This window comes from Pelodiscus sinensis, chromosome Z, assembly GCF_052426305.1.
Source record: "Pelodiscus sinensis isolate ZL-2025 chromosome Z, ASM5242630v1, whole genome shotgun sequence".
In the NCBI taxonomy this organism is placed as follows: Eukaryota; Metazoa; Chordata; order Testudines; family Trionychidae; genus Pelodiscus; species Pelodiscus sinensis.
This window is the reverse complement of record NC_143085.1, coordinates 33,437,982-33,463,416: the sequence shown is the minus strand read 5'-3', so window position 1 is coordinate 33,463,416 and position 25,435 is coordinate 33,437,982. Positions and strand designations below refer to the sequence as shown.

General features: G+C 48.7%; 1 protein-coding gene across 4 annotated transcripts in view; it reads right to left on the bottom strand.

Annotated features, from left to right (window-relative positions):
• RPH3A (rabphilin 3A) overlaps positions 1-25,435 on the bottom strand; it is a 159,067-nt gene that overhangs the window by 26,143 nt on the left and 107,489 nt on the right. For 2 of the 4 annotated variants that reach the window (XM_089775195.1, XM_075898757.2), the window contains exons 7-13: positions 24,674-24,715; positions 20,154-20,192; positions 19,554-19,661; positions 16,943-17,104; positions 7,644-7,718; positions 6,850-6,909; positions 3,896-4,141 (exon numbers count right to left, since the gene is read on the bottom strand). In XM_089775195.1, coding sequence (XP_089631321.1) covers positions 3,896-4,141; positions 6,850-6,909; positions 7,644-7,718; positions 16,943-17,104; positions 19,554-19,661; positions 20,154-20,192; positions 24,674-24,715 — 732 coding nt within the window. The remainder of the gene's footprint in view (positions 1-3,895; positions 4,142-6,849; positions 6,910-7,643; positions 7,719-16,942; positions 17,105-19,553; positions 19,662-20,153; positions 20,193-24,673; positions 24,716-25,435) is intronic. The other 2 variants (XM_089775196.1, XM_089775197.1) reach the window with 2 other exon arrangements.

Sequence of the window (25,435 nt, the reverse complement as noted above, 5' to 3'; positions counted from 1 at the left end):
GAGAAGCAATGAGCTTATTAAGTACAATGGAGACACTTCACCTACCCCACTCCCTAGTGATATCAATATGAAACCCTGGAGGCTCCTAGCCTTACAAGCAGGGCAGCACTAAGGGAGGGAGGGCATCTACTCCATCCCTCTCACATTGCGCCATGCCTGAGAACAACCAACCCATCTCATGGCAACTCCCAAGGTTCTGAAAGGGAGGGAAGGGGAGACCTGGTTTAAAGTCCCTGCCTGCCTGATTCAAACAAGTTTTTCATACCAGACCACCCTAATTCACACAAAGGAGGGGCTTGTACTGGGTCTCCTGCAATAAGATTTCACTGCATGGAAAGTGTTCCGACCAGCTCTCCATGCCATTTGCCTGGCCAGCCTCCTCTCAAATTCACGTCTGGCAGAGATGCCTTTCTAAAATGCTGACCAAGACCTCAACTGCTCTCTCCAAAAAGGTCAGCACCTCTGTGCCCTAGGGAGCCCACACTTCTTGGAGGCACCATGCTGCGTCGCATCATGAAGACACATCTATCAACAGCATTATGGCATCCAAGATATTTTAGCTGTATAATGTCAAATGTCATAAAGGCACCTGAAGCCAGATTCTAATTTAACTTCTGGAATGGACCGTGGACAAAACTGACTGAATGTGATGGATAGTCTCTAATGACCTGGTCTGCAGACTTGAGTGATACGCTCCCCTTTGCTCTTGTGATTGCAGATGAAACACTGTGTGCACAAATTTAGAGGGCTTTTAAAGCACTGCAGCCATTATCGTACACAATCACCAGCTAACCCACCATCACAGCGATTCCTGGCCAAACTCCTAAGCTAATGCAGTTCAGGGTCATCCATAGGATTGATGGGGCCCTACGCAGCAGAAGCTGAACCGCTCAAATCCAACATTCTGGTCCAGCAACATCCATGGTCTGGCAGGAATGGGAAGCTGGACAGAGTCTGGCAGCGGGTGGAGAGACCCAGCTGGACCAGGCTGGTGGTAGTCAGGGAGCCCTAGCGGCAGTAGGGCTGGCAGCAGGTTGGGCAGCCAGCAGCAGTGGGGCCAGTGGCAGATTAATGAGCCCCAGAAGAGGGAGCCCAGAGATGGGCTGGTGGCCACCAAGTGAGCACTGTCTTCCCTTGGTCTGGCAAACTGTCTGGTTCAAGACTGCTCAAATCCTGAAGGTGGCAGACCAGGGAGGCCCAACCTGTAATCTTAAACCAGTGCCCCCTACGCCCCATGGCAGCTGGGGGAAGATGGCGATTTTTATAATCCGCATCAACACACTAGTTTACAACTTGTTTTAAAAATATTTAATTAAGCTCCTGTGGACTCACACAGTAAATTCAGAAACTGACAGTGTATATCTGAGCTTCGCTTCATTACCACTCAAACGACTCTTTCCCGGGTTCCCTGTTCTGCAAATGGCTCTGGCAGGCTTTGACACTATTAAGTTAACTAGATCCTCTCCAGAGGAAGCAGAGCTACAGAATAGGGATAGGAAGAGGCTGATGGGTGGACATTAAGACCCAGGGGTGCCCCCAAATTTTCAGGTGCCCTATTCAGCTGCATATGGGTAAGGCTGGCTCTGCCGTAGTCAGAACATTGTCCAAACAGAACAATACAAACATTTATCTGGAACTCAAAGGAAGGGCCACAGAATTTTAGCGGAGTTTAGTGCTCAGCGTGCAAACGAGAAAGTGACAGTGCGAGTCAGACATATGGAAGGCTCAAAGCAGCTACACAGTGCAACTCACATCTCTGCTTGTGCATTTTAGCCCTGAACTTCAGCCACTTCTCTCAACTGAGCAAAGACAGACAATTACCTTAGGTTTCTAGACTGGACTCGGCACACTCACTGCACTGGATTCTCATCAAAATGTGATTGGAGAGAGGAAAGCTTTAATTCCATCTGAATTGAATTCCTTCATGGCCACTTTCCTCTCTGGTTAATATTTATGCACTGCCACAGGTGCCAAACAGTCCTCACCCTTCTCCCCAGAAAAAGATCTTAAACGTGAAGTGATGCTTTTCTGGGACTCCTGATCTTCACTCTTATGGCCAGTAAGCTCATGGATTAAAATGGCGGGGGGGGGGGGAGGGGAGAGGGTGCAGAAGTACTGAAACCACAAGGGGCTCTCCTTTATATGATGGATCTGTCAAATGGCATTTCATGCAGCTAAAGGGGAAGAAAGACTTCAGCTGAACGTTTTTCATATGTGTACAATTGTGGACGTGGGCATTTGCACACATATACAGGCAGTCCCCGGGTTACGTACAAGATAGGGACTGTAGGTTTGTTCTTAAGTTGAATCTGTATGTAAGTCGGAACTGGCGTCCAGATTCAGCCGCTGCTGAAACTGATCAGTTTCAACAGCGGCTGAATCTGGACACCAGTTCTGACTTACATACAGATTCAACCTAAGAACCCCAGGCATCCCCAAGTCAGCTGCTGCTGAAACTGATCAGCGGCTGATTCCAGGAAGCCCGGGGCAGGGGCTTCCTATAGTCAGCCACTGGTCATTTTCAGCAGCTGCTGACTTGGGGACACCTGGGGTAGAGCAGCTGGGGTGCTGCTGGGTTGGTCCAGTGGTGCCCAGAGTAGCGCTACGGGACCAACCGGCAGCGCCCCAGCTGCTGTACCACAGGCGTCCGGAGCAAAGCCACGGAGCACGGGGGCAGCGGGACAGCCCAGACGCGCCGTGGTTATCCTGCTGCCCTCGGGCTCCGCGGCTTTGCTCTGCTTTGCTCCCCGTCCCCCTGGGGAGAAAAGTGGCGGAACACGCGGGCAGCCCAGACGCGTCTGGGCTGTCCGCTGCCCACGTGCTCCGCGGCTTGGCTCTGCTTTGCTCTGCTTTGTCCCCCCCCTCCCCCTGGACTGCAGACCGGGGGGACGGGGGGGGGCAAAGCAGAGCCAAGCCGCGGAGCGCGTGGGCAGCGGACAGCCCTGTCCGCTGCCCACGTGTTCCGCCGCTTTGCTTCCTCTCCCTGGTCTGCTGGAGACCAGGGAGAGGAAGGGCCCCTTTCGTAACTGCGGAAGTCGGATCCGCGTAACTCGGGGACTGCCTGTACCCACCTCATAGTGGTGTATATACTAGACAGAGTAAAATAAAGACCTGGGACCATAGACTTAGGCATCTATATACCTTTAAAATATGGGCCCTGATTCTGAAAGGCATGGTGAAAGCAATGGGAGCACATCATGAGGAAAATCTCCACAATCTAACTCTAGGTCAAGGCCATATTCTCCTCTCAGTCTTTGCAAATGCTGTGCCTTTAACAGGGCTCTACATTAGCAGTATTTTTGACTGGCTCCTTTTTCAAGGTTTAAAACAAAGTTGCATAGAGTTGCCATTTAGACTCTTGGGCTCCTTCGTAAAATGATAAATTATTCAACTCAAAAGCTGCATTTTTGGAGATGGCTTGTTATTTTCAGTCAGAGAGGAACAGAGTCACAAAAGAGCACAAATCCCTCCCTGATTATTTATTTACCAAGCATTAAAAGCACTTAGTGGATGCCGGGAACATGACATGAGCCTCAGAGGATCAAAGCTACAGTCACTTAAAAAGGACAGTGGGGTTTTTTTTGTTTTTGGTTTTGGTTTTTTTTTTGCCGAATATAAAACATTCAAGAGTATAAGGTGACACAAAAAAACAGAACTGTTTCTCACAAGGTGCACTTTGCAGGGACCTGCTGACCTCACACTTACAGTCATATTCCCGCAATGCAACCCTCTGAACAAGGAGCTAAGTTCAAGAGGAGCTGAACATTGGTGAAGCCAGAGGGAAAGGCAGGTCCTCAGCAGTTCAGGATCCAGCCCAGTATTTGTGGCTTTTCTTAGGCAGTTCAAAATAACCTATCTGCACCAGTGCTGGCTGGTACCACACAAGGCTACGTACTTGCTTCGTCGGAATCGTAGCTGTTTGCCTCGTCCTCTTCATCATCCTGAGGCGGCGGCAGCTGACGCACAGGTGCGGCTGGCACAGGCAGGGCGGTGGCTTGCATTTTTGGGTCAGGCTGGCGTGTGGCCCTTTCCTCTCTGGCTGCAGGCATCGCATAACCACCACCACCACCTCCTCTCTCATCCCTGGGAACTGCTGCTGAATAGGCAAGGTCTGTCTGGGGCAGGCCCATCGGTTGGCTCACTGGGTGAGAGAAAACAAGTATTGAATTAAGACACACTGATGAGGAAGGTTTGTGTTTCTCCTGGTGGTGCACATTTAAATATGTCTCAGTGCACATAAAATTATTCCACACATGGAGGGAAAAGATTAGCATGAACACTGGTCAGGACCCTAAAGTGAGTCACGAGCCCGACCCTGTTTTAATGGCGTCCTCTGTGCAGATGTTAACTTGCTGGGGCTCAAGCCAAAGCCCTGGCAGCCAGGTTCAGGCTTCAGGTCTGAGCAGCTCTGGGTTCACCTCCTACTCCCTTCTCCCCGGATTCATGTAGTAATTTCTGTTGCCAGAAGGGAGTCACTGAGCAATGAAGCCCTCTGATCTAGTCGGGCCTCCGGTACAACACAGACATGAAAACTGTCCCTACATCATTGCTGTCTGAGCTAGAGGAGGTCTTCACTTGCCTGGGATGGCAAAGCTACCACAATGCCTGGTAAGCTGCCTTAGCAGTTACCTTCACTCACATTTACACTTTACTGGTGGTCTGGAATTTGTCTGCCTTCCACTTCCGGTCACTGGATCCTGTTATCAATCTTAAACCCTCTTCCCTCTGCTTCTCTTCTCCTAGGCCAACTGCACCGCTCGCTGTGGACCCCTTCACAGAAGGGGGAGGTCTGATCTCAGCCTTATTATGCTAAATAGCATTTCCTGTCCTCATTTTCAAAGTCAGCACCCTGGATGGAGTCACCCGCCCGCTGCCAGTTAGGGCGTGAAAATTCCAGCCACAGATGGGTTTTGGCATGGTTGAGACTTGACATGAGCACTGGAATCCCTTTCCATAGGGATGGTGACACTGACCTGGTACTTGCTGTGAGGATTTGATCTCTGTACGGCCCAGCAATGGCTGTGAGCCAAGAGGATCAGGCACATCCTAAAACCATTAAGTGCCAACAGCTGGGACTGAAAGACCAGGGACAGATCCCTCAGAACTGCCCTAAAGCCTCTGCCACTGGCTAGCAGCAGAAGACGTACCATTGATGGGGCCCAGCAGCCCCACTATCATGCTCTGATTGGCATAAGCAAACATGACATTCCATAGTCTATGGGACTGCACTGGATTTATTCAGGCACTTCCCCCCTTCTAGTGCTGTGGGAAGAGAGAACCCATGCTAAGGAACTTGGAGGAGCTCTGCTTGGCTTCTGCATACAATGCCCAGGCTTACACTACCCATACGTACGGGGCAAGCTTTACATTGGTTTCTCCCAAGCCTCCATGTGAGTAAAACAATCTCCTGCAAAAAGCAAACATTAAAAGGGGGAAGCAGGTCTCCTGCCTACCATGTAGACTTGGGCTTCCGGTGGCCATGCTTCTCACCTGTCCTCACCACTTAGGTGCTCAGATACCACAGGGATGTGGCATAAGGAATGAAGAAAATGAAGGTGCATGAGCATGCCCAATGCATTTTTCATTTGAGTGGTTAATTTTGCTGCAGAACCCATGCATCTCCACTTATAAGCAGCTCGGTTTATGATCAAACAGCTGCTCTCAGTTGAGATGGCTGCTTGGATTACAGCTGATTTGGCTAGTAAATTAAGCAGGGAGGAAATCCATGGTGAGTGAAAAATGAACTTCATCCTGGATTATTTCTTACTCCATTTTGCTCAGTGGAAGTCAGAATAACTATTCTCTTTACACTTCTGCCTAATGCACATGCGAGGTGCTTTGCTTTTGTATCAGGCCATGGCTATAAAATGGGCTTCTCACACATCTTCCTTTGCCCTGGGTTTAAGCCGTAAGTGGTGGAGGGGTTATAAAGCAACCCCATCTCTTGCTGAGTCAGAATTCCCCAAGTTCCAAGGGCTCAAGTAAAAGAAAACCTGAAAGCTCGGAAATAGATAGCTGACCCATTTCTGTTCTCATATCTTGGGATGAAAGCCTGAGGGGAATACACCAGCACCTTGTTCATGGGAATTAACAGAGGAGATGGAATGTTTATAATTAACATCCTGAAAGTCAAGACAAGGCACTGTGTGTTTCCCCAGGACAAGTAGGTGAAAGACGGCATTTATCTTAGTTTGAGCCTTTTCATCTCATTTTATTATTTAAGAGAACAGGAGCCAAATTCTATTCTCCGTTACTCAACTGCAAATCAGGTTATCCCACTGACATCAGTAGATCCCCCTGATTTACATCAGGATAAGTGAAAGCAGAATTTGGCCTTCTAAGAGGAAAAGCAAAGCTTTAAATAAATTATAGACAACTGCAAAATTGCTCCAAAAGTGAGTCCCCTGACCTGGCCTGTCAATTAATGTTGGCAGATACTTAGCCTCTCAATCCATCTTTGGACTAAACCCAGAGAGACAGAGCAATCTCCTTCCAGTGCCAGTCATTAATCCACCTTTTCTAAGCCATGTGTCATTATGGGTATGCTAGTTACCATACCAACAGGCCACTCGCCTAGAAGAATGTCTTGCCCTGAGCACAGAAGAGGCCATTCACAATATGAAAACATCTGAAACGGTGTTTGTTAATACCAGGGATCAGATGGGCAAGCTGCAGAAGAGACGGTTTAGGTCCATTAGCCCTGTTTATGAATAGTCTCCCTGTTTTCCATTAACTGTGTCATCTGCTTTGTCACCCTTTCCAAGCATTTTGGCATAAGGGAGGAGCCGGAACCCACAGGACCCCAAGTCAGTGCACTGCAGTAGATGAGGACCCACTGAGAGTCTTTACCTTGTCTTTCTGGATATCTACCAGCGGGCCCGGACTCTTGTCTGCCACCTACTGCAGGAGCTGTGGTATAAAAAGTTATATTGTTAGCTGGCAGCAAGGCTAGTGGCTTCTAGAGGGCAGGTGACTGGAACCCCTCTCCCCTTCCCTCCCATATCTGCAGGAACCAAGTCACTTTTACACCATTGATCAAGCAGCAGTGAGAGAAGGGGGGCATACAAGGGGCGGGGGGTTGTAGTGGCACCATCAGCATGGCAGTCTCATCCACCAGGAAGCAAGGGCCCATCACAGCCTGACCAAGCCATCCCTGTGGAAAGAGCTTTGTGGTTAGATCCAGGAATCTTGGCTCCCAGGCAGTATTCCCTCTAAGCTAAGCAATTGGGCACCCACCAAGGAGAGATTCAAATGCTGCCCGGGTGATTAGCAGAGCACCCAGAGCCACCAACCGCTAGTAACATGTGTTTCTATAGGTGGTGTATATCCACACCTGTTTGGGTGCATATAATAAAATTTATTTCATGCAAAGAGGGAAAAAAATTAGAGGGAACAATGCTCCAGGGTCACGGTTTTGGCTCCACTATTGACCAGTGGTGTGATACCTGAAAAGCCATTACACCTCTATGTGTATGTGTGTGTAAAGGTGGAAGGGATGGGGAAAGCCCTGACCTGCCTCAGTGATCAGCAGTGCCTTCAAAGCACAGTCCTACATCCCAGGAACCCATTTTCCACCATCCCCAGCATGGCCCAGCACCACTGTGGCACAAGCAGGCCCAGAGTATGTAAAGCAGAATGTGCACCTGGCTGCGCAGCAGAGCTCTGACCAGTCGCTAGAGGAGGCCTGGAAGCTTGAACGGAATTGGCACGTTTTACACCTACAAGGAGGAGAGAAAATTGGGTGGGGGAGGGGAGAAATCTCATTCTCCAATTCAAAATTTGATCACCATGGTGAGGAAGAGGGGCATTGAGAGTCTCTAATCACCGGCAACTGCACAGCCACAACAGCTGATCTGTAAGAGGCAGCAACAAGCACATCAGTGAGGGGCATGAGCAAAATAATTGGGCTGGGTGTGTGGCTTCCAGAGCCAGTCAGCACGGCTTCACAATCAAGGGAGCACCACTGGGGAGACATACAAGCTGAGTGTCTGGCTCACACAGCCTATTTCCAGACAGGGAAGAGAGCCCACCTCTCTCCTATACTGTCACCATAGCAACAAGTTGCACTGGCACAGGCCATGCCCTGCGGGGCCATATCTGACAGGAGCATGCAAGGATTCAATTCAAAGTCTGCATGGAAGTTTCCTAACACAGGGTCCCCGTGTATGGAGCTGGCGATGTATCTGTAGACACACACAGGCCCAGATCTGAAAAGCATTTAGGCTAGGAATGTAAGCATAAATGCACCCCCCAGCACTGTCTCCATGGGGTGAGGGACACGGAGATGCAGCAAGGGATCAGGCACAAGCTGGAACTCAGCTGTGCTGGCTCGTGCCCGGTCCAAGAAGCTGCGTCTCTGTTTTTTAAATGGAGTAAGAGCCAGGCTGCTCTTACTCCATTTAAAAGGCAGAGCTGCAGCAGGATTAGCTCCCAAGGCCAGGAACTAACTCCACTGCGGCTCTGCAGTTTCCCCCTTTATCGACTAATCAAGTAGCCGATGGAAGTTCCAACTCCCATTGAAATCAAATAGCTCTGAAAACAAAGGCCACAGTGACCAACCTAACCACCTACTACCAGCCTCCAAATACCATTCGCTGGTGCAAGAATACCTGTGTACAGATGGAGAAATAAAATGCATTACAAAGCTGGGCCAGTACTATTAATGGGTACAATGAGGCACAGAGCAATTGAGTGACTGGACTGCGGGAGCCCGTTTATAGTGTGGACTCTGCCTAACACAATCATTTTCCCCAAATCGCCCACCTTTGCCGCCACCACAGCAGCCCTGTTGGTGGCAGTGATGTGGAAGGCACTAGCTGTGTTGAACCCTGCATCTGGCCCTGTTCAGAACAGGCTTAGTGACACGATCAAACATGCCCGCAGGCCCCAAAGCCCGGTCTGTGCCAGCACTAGCAAATGCAGGACAAGTTAGGAGAAAAAACCGAGGGCAGGTAAATCCTGAGAGTGTGGCCACAGTAGGGTTAGAGTAGAGATTTTTGGTCTCCAACAGCCAGACGAAAGGCAGCATTACCTAAGGGCACCATGGATGAAGTGTGGCATAGTGGATAAAGCACTGGGGCTGAAGCAACTTGATTCTGCCACTGGCCTGCTGTGTGACCTTGGGCAAGTTACTTCAGTGCTTTGTGCCTCGGTTTCCCCATCTGTAAAATAGTGATATTCATGCAGAGCTCCTTTTTTATGCAGCTGGAACGCTATGGGTGGTCATCAAGATACTTCAAGAGTAGAGGACAGTTGCATTTAGTGCATAGGGGGCCCAGACTGTGAGATGTGAGGGATTCAGGAGTCAGGGCTGGGGGTGGTAAGGCCCATGGTTGGGGCTGTAGGGGTGATGTGGGGTGGGGAGCAGGGTGCCATTTCGGGAAGGCAAGGCGTGGCTGCAGTCGCACATACCAGGTTGCTGCTGCTCTTCTTCCTGTTCCTGTGACTCTCCAGGAGCGAGGGGAAAGTTCACAGCCTGCTGCATCCTCCTCTGCCCTCCCCTCGGCAGCCAGGAGCAAGAGGAAGGCACAAGCTGAGCCATGACCCCTCAGTCCCTGAGAGTCAGAAGAAGAGGAAAAAGATGCGGTACATGTGCCTGAAGCCCTCCGAAAGGGCTCTGGGAGGGAAGGGCTAGGAGCTGGAGCAGACCCGGATTGTGGGGGGGTGCACAGTCCCCCAACCAGCGCCTTTCTTCTTCCTGGCTGCCTGCAGCTTAGCAAGGCAGCCTACGAGAGAGCCCTCTGAGCCCAGCCTGTCTGGGAACAGTTGCAGCTGCGTGCCCCAGCCTGCCACATTCTTCTTGCAAGAGTGCTGCACTGGGGTGCACTGGCTTATTTACTTAAGGGCCATAAGGGTGTCCCATTTCATATTGACAGAGGACAGTGTAGCAAAAACCAAGACTATCCAAGAGGACAAATGGCCACCCTATCTGCCAATGAAGAGTGCTATATAAGAGCCCCACTTGATTATTATTAGATGCTGCTATGGTCCCTGCTCTCTCCGACATTACTCATCTGTGTTAATACTACACCGTTGACTTCACTCATTTCTTACAGCTGCTGCTTCAATGCTATTTCCATGCTCAATTCTTTCAAAACCAGCTGAGCTCAGGAAGTTTAGCTTGAACGCAATACCTTATTGCTACATGCAGTGAAGTATGTTGATGTTGTGCATGCATTACACATCCATTTGCCCACCCAGCAAAATGGCTTTGCTTCGCATTGCACTGACGTCTGAAAATGCTGGGCAGCAGAGAGAAATGGGTATGAGAATACAGTGAAAGAAACTGACTTTATGGCCAAGGAATAATAGGGCATTTATTCTCATGGGTATTGACTGAGAAGGAATTAAGGAAGGGCAGAATCTCCCCACTCCAAGCCTAAGTGCAGGGACTTTGATCAGGGATGCTCAGTGGGGCTTGGGCTCCATTGTAAATGCTCTTTGATCTCCACTGTACCCCACTGACAACACCAGTCTGCACAGCTGTGCACCAGTCTGCACGTCTGCCCCCATCTCCTAGGAAATAAAGAGTGTGAGCCAGCAGAGCTAACAGCCAGCCCTGTGCACAGTCCCAAGTGTTGCCCCATCCACTGTGCCAAAGCAGAACTACGCCCACTCCAGGGGCTTTCAGACCAGTAAGTCCCAGCATGCCCCTGGGAAAGGGAGGAGAGGAGGGGAGGCTCCAGCTCCATGCTCCCAGAAGGGGTGGGGTCTCAGGCAGAAGGGGCAGGGCCAAGGGCATCCAGCCCTCAGCACCAGCCAGACTGCAGTGCCACTCCCAGCACAGCCTGGAGCACACCATATGGTGCTCCCACCTCGCCAGGCAAGCCCTAAGAGCCACCTAGAGCATGCCACATGGTGCTCTAGCTGCAATTTAAAGGGCTCAGCCCCCCAGCCCCTTTTGAATTGACGGGTTCTAAGGTGTTTGCCCTCTTTGCCCCTTTCTTCCATTAGCAAGCACAATATGTGGGAATAGGTGGCCCTAGGTCTGATGCAGCCCAGTAGTCCCTGCATTCGAGTTCTTCTCAGCCACATATTGCCACAAGGTCAGTTCTATGCAACACCCTATGAGATGCACATTGTTCTCCAAAGCAACTTTTATCTCCACTCTAAAGTGAGATACCATACATAGAACTGAGCAAACTGTTTGCTACGAATAAATTATTTAAGTAACTCATTTTTTTCAGCTCACACAGTATTCCTGAGCAGGCTGCAACTAACTCAGATTCATTCTTTTTTTTAAAAAAAACTGTCCTTTTTTCTCCCCTGCAAAATCAGTACGGTTTCCTGCGGCACCTTAAGGACTAGTAGGTTTATTTGGGTATATGCTTTCCTGGGTAAAAAACACTTTGTCCGATGCATAGTGTCAAAGAGGTCTTTATCCACAAAAGCTTATGCTCAAATAAATCAGTTAGAATTCAAGTTGCAACAGGAGTCCCTCCTTGTTTTCACTGGTACAGAGTGACACAGGTCCCTCTCTTTTCCCTGATTATTTTAACCCAACAAAACAGCTTTGTTGAGACACATTTTGAGAGCTCTTTGTTGAGAGCTGGAGATAGAGAGCAAAAAATCCTCAACAATGATTCACCATTCAAGCCGCACTAAAGAAGAGCACTAAGAGACACACGATATTGTTTCTGGTCTTTGACTGGATGACTGGGACCAGAAAGCAGCCCAATTCAGGACAGCATTTGATCATATGTTTAAACTTTAAGCATTGTGCTTTCAGGAACAGGGAAAGGTTTCAGCTTTTTTTTAAAGCCTTGCAGAGATGAATTTACCTGCAAACCTTATTCACTGGAGATTTTATGCAGCATTCATCCAGCCCTCACGGCAAGGGTGCGCTTGGAAAAAGGTTTCTGAATGTCGGGCTTCCAATCTACTGCACCAAGCTAGCCCTGGTATATATGACAATGAACGCTGCAGATAGACAGATTACACTGATTCACTGCAAGTAACTCTAAGATAATAGGAGTGTGACTGCAATCTCCACCACACATACACGTGGATCGGATTTAACAACAGAACTACTGCTGGGCCATGCTGTTAAGAAGAGATTATCATCTTCGAGATGAGCCGTGAAAGCACAGCTCACGTGCCTGGAGGGCCCTGCATGATCCGCAGGCTGATCTACACTCATTATATTCAGGACTATGTACTCTCTTATTCACAGGAATATGGAATTGAAAGCCCAGGCTCCATCTGGCATCAAGCAAGGGATTACAGGAAGCGTATCTCCAGCAGTTTGCTATCAAGTATTCCTTTTATATCCAAGGAATTAGAGATTATGGATTTTTTTCCTGTAGCGTTTAGTTCACGGAATAAATCTGCTGGCTCAGCTCCCAGCTGACAGGCCTTCTCTGAAGTTGCCTGTCATCCTACAATGTCCCCTTGGGAGAATTCTGTCCTTGACAAGCTCTGGGGTAAACATTCCTCCACGTCCAACTCTGTGAAATGGAGAGAGAGATCTCTCTAACCTAGAAAGGGTGGGGTTGGGAGCATCTACACACCTGTGTATGTGTTACCCCAGAGCTTGTCAAGGACAGAATTCTTCCAAGGGGACATTGTAGGATGACAGGCAACTTCAGGGAAGGCCTGTCAGCTCGGAGCTGAGCTAGCAGATTTATTCTGTGAACTAAACGCTACTGGAAAAAAATCCACCAGTTTTTATCAGGACATGTTACAATTGAGGCCCCTTACATTTCCATGGAAGAATAGGTGACACTGAGCTGAATTAGTGCAGTCGCCTTCATCAACGAAGCCATGAAATTCTCACACAGAGTCTCTTACCTACGTCAGTGCACTACAGCTGCCCACCTGTCCGCCTCACCTCAGAAGAGGAGGCATGTTTGGGAAACTGGCTGAATTCTCCAATAGTAACAATTATTTTGCATTTACAGGCAGTCCCCGGGTTACGTACAAGATAGGGACTGTAGGTTTGTTCTTAAGTTGAATTTGTATGTAAGTCGGAACTGGCATCCAGATTCAGCCGCTGCTGAAACTGACCGCCAGTTCTGACTTACATACAGATTCAACTTAAGAACCCCAAGAGTCCCCAAGTCAGCTGCTGCTGAAACTGATCAGGGGCTGATTCCAGGAAGCCTGGGGCAGAGCAACTCTGCCTCAGGCTTCCTGTAGTCAGCGCTGGTCAGTTTCAGCAGCAGCTGAATCAGGACGCCTGGGGCAGAGCAGCTGGGGTGCTGCCGGGTTGGTCCAGTAGCGCCAAGGAGCGGTGCTGCGGAACCAACCGGCAGTGCCCCAGCTGCTCTGCCCCAGGGTCCACAACAAAAGCCTGGTCTGCTGGGGGGGGGTGCACACTAGCTGCGCCCCCCCCCCCAGCAGACCAGGGACATGGGGAGCAAAGCCGCAGTGGCAGCGGGGTGCCGCGCCTCTGAGGCTTTGCTCTGGCAAAGCCTCAGAGGTGCGGGACCGCGCCGCGGCTGCAGCTTCGCTCCCGGTGTCTCTGGTCTGCTGGGGACTGTCTCCAGCAGACCAGGGACACCGGGAGCGAAGCCGCAGCTCCGGCGGGGTCCCACGCCTCTGAGGCTTTACTCTAGCAAAGCCTCGGAAGCACGGGACCCCGCCGGGGCTGTGGCTTCGCTCCCAGTGCCCCTGGTCTGCTGGAGACGGTCTCCAGCAGACCAGGGGCACCGGGAGCAGCTTTTCTCGCCCCGGAGGTCGAGGTGGCGGATCACTGCCTGCGAGCTCCAGGGCGAGAAAGCCCCGCTCGTAAGTGCGGATCGGACGTAAGTCGGATCCACGGAAGTCGGGGACTGCCTGTAATCTAGTTCTATAATGATAAAAATGCTGTGTACGTAGCACCTTCTACCTGGGGATGTCAAAGCACTTTGTAAAGATACACACGCAAGTGCTTTGACATCCCCACCCTTTCTAGGTTAGGGAGATTTCTCTCTCCATTTCACAGAGCTGGATGTGGAAGAATGGTTCCCTGACTTAGTCAGCCTCCAAGTGTTACTTTGCACTATAAATGTTAAATAAACAAGTGATTTGCTCATGGCACTGGGGTCTCACTGAAATCAATGGGAAAAAAATTACTGACTATAACAGAAGTAGGGTCTGGTCTACAGTGAATCTGTCACACAGCAGGAAATAAAGCAAAATATTGCATTACTGAGTCATATCATCTTTCTTGGAAAGGGTACAGAGAAGAGCGACAAGAATGATTAAAGGTTTAGAGAACATGACCTATGAAGCCAGGCTTCATGAACTGGGCTTGTTTAGTTTGGAAAAAAGAAGATTAAGGGGGGACATGATAGCGGTTTTCAAATATCTAAAAGGGTGTCACAAGGAGGAAGGAGAAAATTTGTTCCTCTTGGTTTCTGAGGACAGGACAAGGAGTAATGGGCTTAAAGTGCAGCAGGGGAGGTTTAGATTGGACATTAGGAAAACATTCCTAACTGTCAGGGTGGTCAAATATTGGAATAAATTGCCAAGGGAGGTGGTGGAATCTCCCTCTCTGGAGATATTTAAGAACAGGTTAGATAGACATCTGTCAGGGATGGTGTAGACGGAGCTTGGTCCTGCTTTGAGGGTGAGGGGCTGGACTCGATGACCTCTTGAGGTCCCTTCCAGTCCTATGATTCTATGATTCTTTACACAGAGCTCTGTAGCTCTTATTATATGTTTTTAAAATGTGTGTGTGCGCATCTGTCTGTGAGTCCGTTTGTTCAAGAACTCCTCCTAAACTGTAAGAGCTAGGACCACCAAACTCACTTTGCAGTTTCCTCTTATCAAGCTTAAAGCAAGGTCATGGGTTGTTTGTACCAAAACAATGGGACGTGCCTGGAATGCAACTGCTTCTCATAAAATAGAAAGGGAGGGGTCTGGCAGGAAGGGAGTTATACTACAGAATGACCACAAGGGGGCAGCAAGGGGCCAAAGATGGAGACCAGGACAGCTATAATCCCATTGCGGCAGGGACAGAGAAAGGGACAGCTATCTACCATATATTTCAGAGAGTTTGTTAGTTAGTGTGTCTGTCTATACCCCACCCCAGAAGACAAGCATCCCTCCTCCACCTGTGCCCCCTGGAGCTGCAGTGGCCACAGAAAGGAACTTCTCACCTGGCCTCAAACTGCTGTAGTGAGAGAGAGCTGGAGCAGCCATCTCTCCCTGGAGTAGCTTGAAAACAGATCCCCTCGTTCCCAGCCACACCCCAGCGCAAAGATTTAAATGAAAAAAATTAATTTACCGAGTAACGCTGCGTCAATCTTCTCATATTTAATATGGCTGGGTAGGACTGTGGAATAAGATTAGCTTTGGCAAGGGAGAAAATATACTCCACACCCACGCGAACATATAACCACCACTAGGCAGATCTGAACCTGGGACCTTGGGAGTTTAGCGTAGGAGTTTCTATAGCTTGAGCTATAAAGCCAGCTGACTCTCACCCTAGGTTGCAGAGGTCTCTTGATTTTATCTGTTGCTGTGGTCTAGGTGCCACTGCATGGGACAGTGAACCACACTAGATGTGTGGGTTACATATACACACTCTCCATACTCACAGACACACCTGCGCACACACCAGCACAAGAAAGTGTTACATAGATTCAGCCTAGTGGCCTGACTAAATGACTGGTTTTCAGGGCTCTCTAGGTTCCAATTCCAGCTTACAAACTGCAGGAGCCTGGGAAACCCCTTGATCTTTGTACCTCAGGTTTCTCACCCGTAGAATTTTAATCTACCTCAGGGTTAAGTACTGAGGATAAATTTTTAAAAATCCAACCTACTAGGAATTCTGTGGGAGTCTGGCATGCAGAACAGCAGCAGGACCTCTCTGCAAACCTTATTCACCGATCCTGCTGTTGTTCTGCGGCTCAGATAGACCCAGGCAAGCAATGGTGCTATTTCTCTTTAAGGGGGGGGAGGGGCTGCAAGCCCCAGCTGCGCACACACAGCTCTGAGGCAGATTCACTTTTAGCACAGTCAGCTGTGAATGTAGCTTTTGGTGATTATTTGTGCCAGCTTATCTCATGCCCCTGGATATTCTTAGGTAACAAAACCCAGACATGGGTACTGGCACGGCCAGGGCAATTTCAGCTAAATAGCCTCGAGAACAGGTTGGTTCTCCCGCATGCCAGGAAAGCGAAGAAGGGAAGTAGTGTCAGCATGGAGGGAGGGAATAAGAAAAAAGTAAGGTCCAAGTCTGCTCAGCAACAGTGACATGGGCCAGAGCTCCCCTTGGGGGAAGAAGGGACACAGGCAGGTCTTATTCAAATCTGCAGAGTTGGGATTTGGGGTTCGCACCTCCTCTTCAGATGAAGGGAGTGTTTGTCCTGGTATTGTACTGAATCCCAGCCAGATTTGTGTGGCCTGAAGCAACATTCAGCTGTCTCCATAGGCAAGTCTGCTCAGCGTGGTGCACTGAGGCTTATGTTAGAATGACAAGCTATCACTTTAATGGCAATTCTGCTTACAGGTTTGGGGGAAGTTCTGAACAAAGCAGGCTACTCCTTGCCATTCACCCCACTTATTTCAAGACCATCTCTTTCCAGACGGACTATGGTACCTGCATCCTATTCTATACAACCCTATAGCACGCAAGCAAAAGCAGAACCCCACCTCCCCCCCTTTATCCTCCTTCCTCCCTCAACAGATGTGGGAACTAGTGTGCAGGGAGTGCTGCAGTACAACTGAACTTCCAGCCGAGCACTCAGCTGCTGCCCCATGTGCCCAGGGCTCTTTGCTACTCTCCCATACACTAGGAAGAAGGAGGGTTCTGCTGACAGCTCCATGCTGCAGGTCTTGGATGCTGCCCTGCACACCCAGATTTTACTCCCAGAGGGACAAAATAAGGAGGGAGGGGGCAGGACAAGGAAAGGGGAGAGAGGTCAGCGATTCTTAAAAATGTTCCCATGTGACTGCTCCCCCCGCACCTCATCCCAGCCTCACACACAGTAAAATTTTCATTGCTTTCTCTCACTTCCAGGGCTTCTATTGACTTCGCTCTCTGCTGTGTACTCCCAGGTGTCAGCAACCTTGCCAGCAAACTCACTGCCACTCGGAGCCATTCTGATCTCAGATGGTTTGCGACTTGGAGGTGGGTAGCTTCCCCGGCCAGAAGCACCAGCCATTGGTTCACTGCCTGAAAGCAAAGAACAACAGAAGGGAAGGTTGGCATGTCTAGATCACAATTCTAAAACTCCATTCTATTTGCATTTATCACAATCAATCACCCCCAAAAAGGAACTCTGGGAAAGGCATCAGCCTCTTTTTATTGCCTAAAACAAAGCTACCCTGGCTTTCTGGAAGGGCAGCTTCCAGCTTCATCTCCCCCTTTGATGTAAGCACATGTCACAGCAAGGGAGGGAGAGATGGGAAAAGGAAGAGAGGAAAACGGAGGGAAGGGAGGAGAAATGAGCTAACATTACACACCTAGCATACAAGGACAATGGGAATGAAGGATTAGACCAGAGGGAACGTACAATGGCCTGCTTACAATAGCCAGCTACTATGTTGAACTTCTCTGGTCCAGAACTCTCTGGTCCGGAGACATCTGTCATGATTTCAGTTTAGCGGGATGTCCACTTATCATGGGGTTGGCAAAGTTTCCTGCATCCCCCCAAAGTCTGTGGACAGCCACCAGTCCTGGCTCTCAGCGTTCTGTGCTGTTCTTTAGCTCTCATTTACCCCTCAATGTCTGGCGACAGCACAGTGAGCAGTGGCAATGCTGCTAGATAACACTGACCTCCCATGGTCTGGAAAATTCTCTGGTTCAGAATTGGACAAATCCTGAGTGTGCCGGACTAGAGAGGTTCTATCTATCACCTGGTGAGATGTAACATATGGCAGATGGTTCTTAGAATCACACAAATGTGTTCAATCAAGCCAGCCAAGGAAACAGGTGGCTGTTCACAACAGTGAAGGTTGCTGGTGGAGAGCATGCTTTTGAAGAACAAAATGACATATGACTCAAACTGTCTCACAGGAGGGTGAAACTCAGATCCAAGCAGATGGCTTTGCCGTGTGTCTCCAATCGAACCATTTTGTTAGGCAGGCCCGAAAAGAAACTACTCCCTAGCGGACTCTAGTGATGCTGGTTGCTACCTCAAGTGATGCCAGTCATCAGGAGCGAAAGGCTGCTTTCCTGCCCCTTGGCATGCTGTTCGCTTTACTCTTCATGCCAGCTGGGGAAGCAGGTGCTCAGTCAATTGAGTGGCTCCCGCTTATGCCAGCTGTGTATCTGGCACTTCAGCTGTTTACACCAAACCACAATTACGTGCATAAATGCACAGAACACGTTGTTTGACAGCAATGCATTGGTACTAAATACATGTAAGAATGCGTGGCCTAACCCAGACAGGCATGTAGCACTGGGCAGTCAGGGTATGTTATGCCATGCAGGGGCACTAATGGGTCCTGGTGAGCAAGGGGTTACTTTCCACTCAGACACTTCAGGGAAGCTTGTAAGGGGTGTGCTTGAGCGACAGAAGGGGAAATGCCTTTAGGAGGCTGGGCTCCATGTGTAGGGGTCAGGTTGAAGCACCTGCTGCAGGACTTTTCCCTTTACGTGAATGTCTCATGCTCACTAATGAAAGTTACAGCCTAACTGTGCCCTATAAGGTGGCATAATATTCTTCCACTTCAGAAACAACCACAATCACTGTTTTTGTCTTTGTTTACATTCATCGGATACCAGCGGTTTGAACAAATACATTACTGCCATGTTGGTTAGGAATTCTGGTACCCTCTTGTGGAAAAAATTGCAATCCCCCCCGCAGAGATGGAAAAGGTCTCTGCACTTACCTGGCCTGTGCTGCAGATGCTAGGCATAAATCTAATGACATAAATGGCATCCTTACCCTGGGATGAATTCTCAGGGTCACCGCACACCAGGAGAGCATGTATAGCAACAGATATGGGCTGCTATGTAGGTGTCAAGAGAGATAATGTGGGGGAAAAATGTGCCTCGCACACCAGGAGCCTCGTCTCTGCAGAACAGCAGGACACTTTAAAAAAAAAAAGCACAACAGGCAGCCTGGGGAAAGTCATTGGCACACTAAGAGGCCACTGATAACCAGGAACAGCCTGGTTAAATAATGATAAATGGTCATACGCAGTACAACAGATGGCTTAAAGGTCATTTTGGACCCTGCCTATATTGGGAAAAGAAATGTGCAAGTGGCGGCCATATTTAAAGAGGGTGGCTGGCTAGCTGCTGTCCCCAGTCACTGCACACAGAGAAGGTTTTGAGGGAAGGCTGGGTGATAGGATAGTGTGCTGCTTAACCCAACTAGCAGCTTAAGAATCCTTCTCCACCCACAGCTCCTCTCCCAGTGGGTGAAATCCACCCCTGTGCAGCATGCCCTGTGAAAAGCCTTTCATTCAGAGAAACTTCAATGCATTTTCATTCAATGCATTTCTCTGCTTTTCACTCAGAGAAATTTCAGTGCATTCAGCACCTGAATTCCCACTAAGGCTTGGACTGAGACACCTGAATGTGCATTGAAAATAGGACGTATCTTGGCCTATTTATGGTACAGAATCCCTAACTTCCCTGCTTTAGTCTCTCAGACAAGCTAGAAAATCTTTACCTGATTCTGCCTTTTGTCTCATCCCCTTCCTTCCCTTGTAGGCAGCAGGATTCTCTTCTTCTGAACTATAGCCACGTTCAGAATCATGGCTGGGGTCCCGGGATTTGACTAAACAAAAACAAAAAGAGAGTTGAATTAAACATTTTATATATATATTTGCTAACCTTTTTTGAAAGACAGACTCAAACCCAAACACAATGTGTAATGCCTTGCAAATCAACTGTCTAGTATTTATATGCACTGCTGCTCTCTACTGGATTGAAACAGAATTGCACAAGTTTAGGTCATCAGCCATATATTGCAATTGGAGAGTCTCCTTTAACTCATGTGACAGGGCTTATGGTGTTAGAATTCCTCAGTGATAACAGAATAGAGCTCAGACAGAAGGACAGTTGTAAAGTCCTAAGTAATTATGGCTGTGTCACAATATTATACATGCACTTGTAAATTAAACATGACTTCACTAACTTACAGTCAAACCTTCCAAGCTACTGAAGGCAGCTACAGTGCATCTGCCACAGCAAATTCTGTCTTTGGGATAAATCAAGAGAAGGAATCCTTTAAGGGAGAAAGAAAAGCATCCATGGCTTAGAAACAAACCTGTTTTCCTGCTCACTCCCCTCTTTTCCTCCGGGCCACCTAAAAGGAGAATGTGCACAGTGACATGAGGCTGCAGGTTCTGCTTTTGTACTGCTGGCCAGATCTAAGTCTGCAGAGGCACCACCGATCACAAACCACCTGCTGCTCTGAAGATATAGTAACCCGCAGGCACTAATAATTTTTCTGACAGCCTCAATCCCGAAGCATGTGCCTGGCATTAAACATGGGTGTCAAGTTATTCTATGGGCTTTATACTAGGAGTCGGATTTTAGTCATGAGGCTACAATTCCAAATAAATGGTCAATGCCAGCTCACAGCCAGACCAGAAAATTGAGCTTGGGACCAAGCACCTCCACTCACACCCCCAGCCATGCACAGGAGTACAGTAAGTGTTGTTAAGTAAGTACAGTAAGTGTTGTTAAGAGACACCAGTGTGGTGCCCTGACAGGTTTCTTGCTCTGTTCTTGGATGATATCCGTTTGGTGGTGTGTGCGTGGGGGTATGCAAGCGCATGTGCACTCTTCCTGCATGCTGCACTGGCTCTGCGCAGGTAGCCAGCCCAGCAGACTCCAAGAGAGTCCCCAAAGACCACAACATCAGATATGGTGCAAAGGCGCTCCTACCAGGTTCACTATCCATGACCTATGGTCCTAGTACAGTAATTCCTCGCTTAACACATGCCCGCTTAACACGTTTTCGTGATAGCACGATTTTTGTTTTGGGAACATTTTTCGAACAACACGACCTGTCCCTGCAATAACACGATTTCCCCTAGGGTCGGCCGGTGGCTGGCAGCTGTGTGAGGCTCTCTCTGCAAAGCAGCAGAAGTTCTCTGCTCGTCGTGCTGTTCCCCGGTGACCCCTTCTGGCCGGATGCTTCGTTCCCTCTACTCTGCCCCCCGCTTGCAGCTGGGTTTCCCCAGCTGGCCGGTCACCGGCAGCTGCGCGGGGCTTCGTCTGCCTCCTTACCAAGTAGTGGAGGTTCTCCACTCATCACGCAGTTCCCTGTTGACCATCTCTGACCAGATGCCTTGCGTCGTTTTGTAAGGAGGCAGAGGAAGCCCTGCGCAGCTGCCGGTGACTGGCCAGCTGGGGAAACCCAGCCGCTGGCTGCAAGCCCCCTCCCCTGTCCTTTGCTTCCCTTCCCCAGAGCCAAACACGTCCCCTCCCTGCTATAACCCAGTTCCCTTTTTCCCCCAACCTTCTGTCCTGGACCCAGCTGCTAACAAGTGCAGGTTGCAGCTGCAAGCACACGTACGCTTGAAACGCAACCCCCACCTTTTCCATTATTTTCAGTGGGAAAATTGACCCCGCATAACACATTTTCACTTAGCACGATGGTTTTCTGAAACATATCTAGCATGTTAAATGAGGAATTACTGTACCTAGCACACTCTACCAGGCCACTAACATGTATGCCTATTGTAACAGGATCAGCTCAGTTAGTGGCAGGGGTTTCCACTGCCCCCTTGGCTGCACAAGGACAATATCCTTAAGATACACTTTTATACACAGGCATAGAAAAGTTACACATCATTCCTGAGGGTGCCACCCTCTGACGTTAGCTAGATGGAATCCATTACTTTGTACTTGGTGGTTTGAGGCACTAAGATGTTTCTCAAGGAGGTGTTCTGTTACCATCCCTCTGTGGTATGTTTACAGTCTGTGCCTAGCACCTCGTAAGTCTGAGTGTTTCTGTAACATCAGTCCTGTAGTTACCAGCTTCTGTGAGCAGGGACTGCCTCTTGCTCACAGCTTCTCTTTGCTTATATAAGCAGAGCCTTGACCACTTTTATCCAGGTCACAGGCCTCTCACCCAGCCTGTGACGTATGGGCTTATGCTTACCTGATCTTACTACAGTAAGAAGGGAGCATGCTAGGAGCCTGGTTCACCACAGTCCAGGTAATAGGTCCTGAAGGAATCTCAATCCAGGACCAACAACAGGTTTCATCCCACCCCTGCTCACAGCAAGAGGCTGTCTGATATAGGGCCAGGTTAAAAACCAGGTTAAAAATTTTGGACTACCCGGACAGGTGTAGGGTTGCCATATGGTTTAACCAAAAATACTGAACACCCCCCCCCCCCTCAAAAAAAATACCAAACACCTCTCCCTCCCCCCCACCCCCCAAAAAAAAACACTGGGGAAAAAATTCTGTTGAGGAGAAAAAAAGGGGGAGGGGGGGAGACCAAAGTTGTTGAGAAAAAAAAAAAGGAGCCCGAGAGTTAAGCAAAAAACAAAAACAAAAACAAAAAATAAAACAGCATTAAAACAGTATGGCCCCTTTAAGAAAAGTCTTTAGGATTTTTGCTGGCAGCCATCTTGTTTTCTTGACCGGAGCCAGAAGGCAGCTTCCCTGTAGAACCAGGTAAGCAGGGTGGGGATCCAGTTGGAAGGGTGTAAGGGAGGCAGGGGCTGGGCCCAGTTGCTGTAGGGTTGCTAGGTGTCCAGTATTTTTGCCTCCTGGCAGGGGGAGGGGAAATCAGAAAATACCGGACATTTTAGGTGTCCAGTATTTTCTGAATTTTTTTACCAGACAGGAGGTGAAAATATTGGACTGTCTGGGTCAATACCGGACACCTGGCAACCCTAGACAGGTGTTAAGAAAATCACCTACCTCACTGGAATAATGAAACATAAGCATCCCCCTTCACCACATGGGGAAAATTAATGGTAACATACCCCTGCCTCCACTCTCATTTGTGTGAGAAGCCAGAATTTGGTGCTAAAAGCATACACCTCTACTGCTTAAGCTAAAAGAGCAGCTCTTCTAGCACTAGATAGAGGCTGTAGTAAGTTCATGTTCTCTGTGTAGCAGGCACTAGCAGGGGCCAGTATCCCACTCTGTGCTAATGTAGGTTATACTGAGTGACTTCCTAGGCCAAAGAGGCAACCTATTTCAGGATTAGAAGCAGGGTTTCATGTAAGCTATGCACTTGTGCAGGCGATAAGAGGAGGTTCAAATGCTGACCACCTGATGAGCACACTGCCCACAGCTAGGTTTGTGTTTCTACTGGTGCTGCACATTTGAACATGCCTCAGTGCACATAAAATGTATTCCGCACATGGATGGAAAAGAGAAGAGCTTGGGTTGCGGTCTCTCTCTCTTTAATGATGGGTCATTCTCAGCTGCATCTCTCTAAAGTTTCTTTTACATGAAGCGTTTTGGGCTTGGGTCAGTGACTCAAATTAAATAACTTGAATATACTGAGAGGAGCTTTAAAATCCATGTCAGGAAACACCACCTACGAATACCGTTTGGCTCTTTCAATTGCAGCATTTCAACTGAGAAATGTACAGGAGGTGGGAGTGCCCAAAATAACTAAATTTCTGTGAAGTGGGTGGTGGTGGTGTTATATGACAGGTTTCCTGTAGCTAAATTACAGGGCTTGCTGGAAACGTGGGATAAAAATAACCACGACAGAAAGGACTTAATATTTGCAATTGATTGATGACGAGAAAAACAATGTGGATTCTGTTATGACTTATGTTATGCAGGAGGTCAGACCCAGCAATCATTGGGATCCCTTCCGGCTTCAAAAGCCCATGAAGTCAAGACGGGACCAAACCAAAAGCCAAATTCCAAACATCTCCTGACGCAGGGTCGGGGGTGGGGGGCACCTTGAACTCTGGACCTAAGTTTTATAGCTGACCTACCTCTAACCATAGCTTTGGACAGAAGCCTGAGAAGTTCCCGACACAATCAGACAAGCAGCACAAGCCAATTCCCACTGAAAATCAACAGACACACTCCTGTTGGACTTACTGGGACCTGCCCCTGCAGACCACTCACTAGGCAACATATTTTCAATCAGAAATTTACAGAATCGCTTGAACAGCACTGTTTGATATGTTCCCTGTGGGACTTCAAGTCCAGCTGTGAATGACTGAGTCATGCGGCAGGGGGCGGGGGTTCCCAAGAAGAGAGGGAAGATCAAACTAGCTTGCAAGAGCTTGGAAATCTTGCTACAGAGAGGGGTAGGTTGCCAGAAGACGTTCTTCTGAATGGAAAAGTGGAAGCCATAAGAGGACCAAGAATGTGAGTGTTTCTGAGGCAGGTGCCACAGGCATCACCACCCACCAGGATGGCACTGGTGAGATCTCTTGATGAATGAGCCTTTTCCATACACCTGTTTATAAATTACATGAAAAAGCTAGAGCTTTTATGTACTTTGTGGCCCTTTTGATGGATTACTGTGGGGGAGGGCTGGCTACAGCATGTCCCTGAGATGGCATCTACACTGAAGCGCTACACCAGCAAAACTCAGTGTTGCAGCTATGCCACTGTAGCAATTTAAATGTAGATGCAACCTAAGGGTAGCCAAAGCCACAAGGATGAGTGTGATACAACAATTCACTGATCAACTCCTTTATATATAATTTGCCTCGGGTGGGGAGGGGGTATCAAAACCATTTAAGGTATTTGTATTTATTTCCTACCTTTCCCACTGTTCTTATTTAAAACATGTGTCTAATCCATGAAATTGTCTTTGCAGGGTAGTCTGAAAGCCAGCCCTCTTACCGTAAGAGTCCTGTTCAGCAGGGGCCCCAGTCTCAGCTTGGCCTGAGAAGCACAAAGAAAGAGCAATTAATAGAGTGAATACTCCTAGCAATAGGAAAAGATGAAGTGGTCCAAAATGATGCTGTAGTACTGCTCTGCCAGCCAAAAGCTGGAGCAGCTGTGCAGTCGTAAGTTTGAAGTGTATGCGAGTGTCCATTATCCTGTGGCTGGGATGTATGGCTTAGATTCAGGCCAACCCAATTTCCACTTACAGGGGGTTAATACCCATGGACCCCTCAGCATAGTGACTTTAAAGAGAAGAGGGGATGAGGCAGCAGAAGCTGAGTCAACAGAAAAGCCAAGACAAACAGGCAACTTTGCAAGGGTTCTCCGCACAGGGCCAGGATCAGAACTGGGCATGGCAGACAATGAAATCTCCCTGAGGCAAAAACTAAAGCAGGGCGTCTCAGATTCAGTCTTCAGTGAATGGACAATTATGTGATCCTAGAGTTCCAGGAGATCCCTCCACCTAGAGATCGCCTATGAGAAGAGTTTTAGCTGTGCTTCCCCATGAGGTTTTACTGACCAGCATTAGAGCTCAGAATCAAGGCTGCCTTCCCCATTTCATTCCACGCTGGAATTTAGCAGAAATCTGGTCCAATTAGACGTCTCTGATTAAGTTAGCCAAAGCTTTTGAACAAGGGAGGGCTAGGGCATTGTTCTCCTTTATCTCCAGAACAAAAGCAAAATCCAATGCTTACCGAGAGTCCCAATCAGATTGCT